The 4,709-nt window shown below is 35.5% G+C and overlaps 1 protein-coding gene across 2 annotated transcripts in view; it reads right to left on the bottom strand.

Annotated features, from left to right (window-relative positions):
- LOC107569292 (uncharacterized) overlaps nucleotides 1–1,396 on the bottom strand; it is a 22,344-nt gene extending 20,948 nt beyond the window's left edge. For both annotated transcript variants that reach the window (XM_016255345.1, XM_016255346.1), the window contains exon 1: nucleotides 1,273–1,396. In XM_016255345.1, coding sequence (XP_016110831.1) covers nucleotides 1,273–1,348 — 76 coding nt within the window. In that variant the 5' untranslated portion in view covers nucleotides 1,349–1,396. The remainder of the gene's footprint in view (nucleotides 1–1,272) is intronic.
- Between the last annotated feature and the right edge of the window lie 3,313 nt (nucleotides 1,397–4,709).

Raw genomic sequence — 4,709 nt, 5'->3', positions numbered from 1 at the left:
TATATATATATATATATATATATATATATATATATATATCCATCCATCATCTGAAAGCTGAATCAATAAAAAAGCTTTTCATTGATGTATGGTTTGTTAGGATAGGACAACATTTGGTCAAGATACAACTATTTGAAAATCTGGAATCTGAGGGTGCAAAAAAATCTAAATATTGAGAAAATCACCTTTAAAGTTGTCCAAATGAAGTTAGCAATGCATATTACTAATCAAAAATTAAGTTTTAATATATTTACAGTTCGAAATGTACAAAATTTATTCATGGAACATGATCTTTACTTAATATCCTAATGATTTTTGGCATAAAACAAATCAATAATTTTGACCCATACAATGTATTTTTGGCTATTGCTACAAATATACCCCAGCGACTTAAGAGTTAAGAGACTTAAGTTTTGTGCTCCAGGGTCATATATATATATATTACGCTACAAATCCCATAACATTTAGATTCAGACTTAAAAAAGGAAAAAAAGTGAATTTAAACTTAATTAAAATTAAACTTAATTCTAACCTAAAAGATATATTTTTGATGACAAATATGACTATTTAATGCAATTTTGCTTCTCAAATAAGTTTAGATAATTTAATGGAAAATAATGCATTAATAATTAATCAATATAGATTCAGAAAATAATTCTGCACCACTGCATCTGCTATTTGCAGCTTTCCCCATGCAGCTCTTACAATGTAAACATCAGTTTTTATTTCGGTCTCTGACTGAATTTGAATTATGTATTACATCATACGGTCCACAACTTTTGCCGCCCAGGGTCTTCTAAACACCTGGATGCTTCATAGTCCACCAAATTAACAAAATCCTCTTTATGCCTAATGGCATAACAACAGATGGACTTTTTAATTCGCATACAGACGCACACACGGCCACCTGGTGATATAATATATGCACAGACACACTGTGTGGGAGAGAGCGAATCAATTGATTCCAAGCTATTAACTTGAGAGGAAACTCATCAACTTTATTTACAGCGTATTGCTGTGATGTAAAGGGGTGTGGTAGCTTCACAGACGGAGAACTAGCAGAGCAGAGTGGAGAAATGCATGCATTAAAGCAAGCACTCAAACTTTTACATTAAAAGTTTTCTTTTTAATAGTTACTAAAAGTTACGAGTAGATAAGACCCAATGTTCATTTATAACAATCTCCTCCCTTAAAGCTGCACAACATGTTGAGTGATACAAAGTTGGGTCCAAACATCTGCAGGAGAACAAAAGTGAAGTAGATTGTACTCACCTTGAAATGAGACAGCAAAGAGACAGATTAAGAAAGCAATACTTGACACTTTGTGGTATTTTCTCTGTGTGGCCATCCTGAGCGAACGGTCCTGCAGCGTGTGGTGTGACTGTGTGTCAGAGAGTGGGTGAGGTTTGGGTTTGTTTCACTGTGAGTGTCACACAAGGGATAAAGCCAATGCCTGGGCTCTTATTCATGCTTGGCCCTTCCCCCTCTCTCTTTCACTCGCTGCCACTCGCAACTTTAACCGTTCCACTCTATTCTATTCTTTTCTTCATTCCCCTGACCTGAGTTGTAATTATAGAGTATAGTGTCTGTATCCAAAGTAACTCAAATTGCACGTTTTTAGTCTTTGGAAGTGAAGTTAAATCGATTAAGACAAAACAGAGACAGCATCAGTGCTCAACATTTATCCATCAGCTTGGCGTGATGCCATTCTGAAAACTCACATTGTAAAATGCATGGATACATATTATCATAACTATCCTGTAACAAAGGAACAAAACACTGTGTTGATATTTTATAAGTTGATGTGTGTTTGACCTTTTTAATTGTGCATAAATCTATGTAAAGCACTGGAGAAAAACTGAATGTAAACATTTGTATTTTGTAACTCCTATAAATCTGAAAGTGGTTGATAAATGGCTTCTTTGTCCTATTTCAAGTAAGAATAGTGTTTTAGGCAGCATTCCAGCAGCAGGCCCACAGAATGAAATGTGTGTTGTTGCAGTTTCTAGTGTTGTGTTAATGCACACTTTCCAAACTCATCAAAGTGACTCAAGTAATAACAAACACAAATCCATTTAGGATATTTTGTGCTTATAACAATGTTAATATCTCTGTCTGGGATTTTACTGTGTATGCAAGAATCTGTAGCAACATTTTAAGCAAGCATTACTTGTTACTTGTCACTTTTACAGGCTGTTTTCATTTTAGGTGTAAAGAAACTAGGACACAGGGCTGCCCCCTGCTGTTTAAAATTTCAAACAGCACATTTATCCATTTACGATTTTAGAGTATAGGCTGTATGCGACTGCAGCACTCACTGAAAAAAAAGCTATATAAAACGAATACAAGCGTTTATATATGATAACCAAAATATTATAAACAACTAAATATTGTTTACACACACACACACACACACACACACACACACACACACACACACACACACACACACAGGTATGTTTTTGTGAAAAGAAGGAAACAGCATCAGTGCTCAACATTTATCCATCAGCTTGGCGTGATGCCATTCTGAAAACTCACATTGTAAAATGCATGGATACATATTATCATAACTATCCTGTAACAAAGGAACAAAACACTGTGTTGATATTTTATAAGTTGATGTGTGTTTGACCTTTTTAATTGTGCATAAATCTATGTAAAGCACTGGAGAAAAACTGAATGTAAACATTTGTATTTTGTAACTCCTATAAATCTGAAAGTGGTTGATAAATGGCTTCTTTGTCCTATTTCAAGTAAGAATAGTGTTTTAGGCAGCATTCCAGCAGCAGGCCCACAGAATGAAATGTGTGTTGTTGCAGTTTCTAGTGTTGTGTTAATGCACACTTTCCAAACTCATCAAAGTGACTCAAGTAATAACAAACACAAATCCATTTAGGATATTTTGTGCTTATAACAATGTTAATATCTCTGTCTGGGATTTTACTGTGTATGCAAGAATCTGTAGCAACATTTTAAGCAAGCATTACTTGTTACTTGTCACTTTTACAGGCTGTTTTCATTTTAGGTGTAAAGAAACTAGGACACAGGGCTGCCCCCTGCTGTTTAAAATTTCAAACAGCACATTTATCCATTTACGATTTTAGAGTATAGGCTGTATGCGACTGCAGCACTCACTGAAAAAAAAGCTATATAAAACGAATACAAGCGTTTATATATGATAACCAAAATATTATAAACAACTAAATATTGTTTACACACACACACACACACACACACACACACACACACACACACACACACACACACACAGGTTTGTTTTTGTGAAAAGTAGGGACATCCCATAGGCGTAATGGTTTTTATACTGTACAGACCGTATATTCTATTGCCCTACACCAACCCTACCCCTAAACCTACCCCTCACAGGAAACATTGTGCTATTTCAGATTTTCAATACACTCCATTCTGTGTGATTTATAAGCGTTTTGAAAAGTGGGGACATGGGGTAATGTCCTGAAAAGTCACCTTCTCCTTGTAATACCTGTCATACCTTTGTCATTATACAAATGTATGTCCTCATTTGTCACAAAAACCGATTTGTGATCAGGCTATGCATAAAATATGTGACAGCTAAATATTAGTTTTTGATCATTAGAAGTAGTTACTAACAATAATAATTTTTTACTAGTATGAATTGAATATATCCAATATCTAATACCTCTAACAAATGGAAGACTTCAGAGTTTACTTTGTTCATGGAAAGTGCCATATTGCATATTCATCTTGTTCATCCTGTCATGATTATTCCTTTTGGATAAACTTCTTAGAATTGTAGATTCCATCTCTGGCGATTGAGGCTGGATTTAATTAGATGTTCGCAGAAGAGATGAATGATAGTGTGATTCTGGAATGCTGTGTTCAGGAAGTCATATTTCAAAGTGATGGTGTGAAATATGTATTGTTCTGTGGGCCTGGCACTGTTTTCTTGCTTGGGTATTTTCTTGGATGTGAAAGTTCAAATACTGGTACACAGTAAAGTCATTTAATCCCAACCAAATTGCTGTTGGGAAAAGGTATTTCATAAAGTGTGCAGATGTCAGGCATCTGCTTTGATTGAATGAAATTTTAAGGAGCTTGAAGCGATTTCAGATAAATGTGCCTTGGATAAGTCTTTCGGAGGAAGTACCTTTTCAGATGTCTGAGATTGATTGTGCTTAATCTGAGAAGAGTAGTGGAAAGACTTTGCTGTTGTTTTTATGTTTATGCCAAAATGAAAATGCTGTCATCGTTTACTCACTGTCATGTTGTTTCAAACCAGAGTGACTGTCTCCTGTGGAACACAAAAGATTTATCAGAATCAACTGAAACTCTTCTTTCAAATGTTGAAAGTAGATGGAGAGCATGGACTATGTGGTTTAGAAATGAAAATTCAAAATTTAATGAGGGTGAGTTGTCATTGTGGGTGTACTATTTCTTAAGAAGTGGTTGAAAATTTGTCTGGGATGCTGGTGCCTCAAATCCCTGAAGGTTGATGCTGTCTGTCCATCGCTTTAGTGAGAGCAGGTTTAGACTGGCACTGTTATGCCCTTGGGTGAAGTACTTAAAAGTTTCTCCAGTGTGACTCCAGTGTCTGCGAACAGATTACTGCAATCACTTTGGAACTCGCTGACAAATCTTGGTTTTAATAAGTGAAAGTATCTAAACCCCCCCCCCCCCCCCCAAAAAACCCTTGATTTAAAAAATTTTCTACC

Source organism: Sinocyclocheilus grahami, unplaced genomic scaffold (assembly GCF_001515645.1).
Source record: "Sinocyclocheilus grahami isolate Dianchi unplaced genomic scaffold, SAMN03320097.WGS_v1.1 scaffold1330.1, whole genome shotgun sequence".
NCBI classification, from domain to species: domain Eukaryota; kingdom Metazoa; phylum Chordata; class Actinopteri; order Cypriniformes; family Cyprinidae; genus Sinocyclocheilus; species Sinocyclocheilus grahami.
This window is presented reverse-complemented; position numbering and strand designations above follow the sequence as displayed.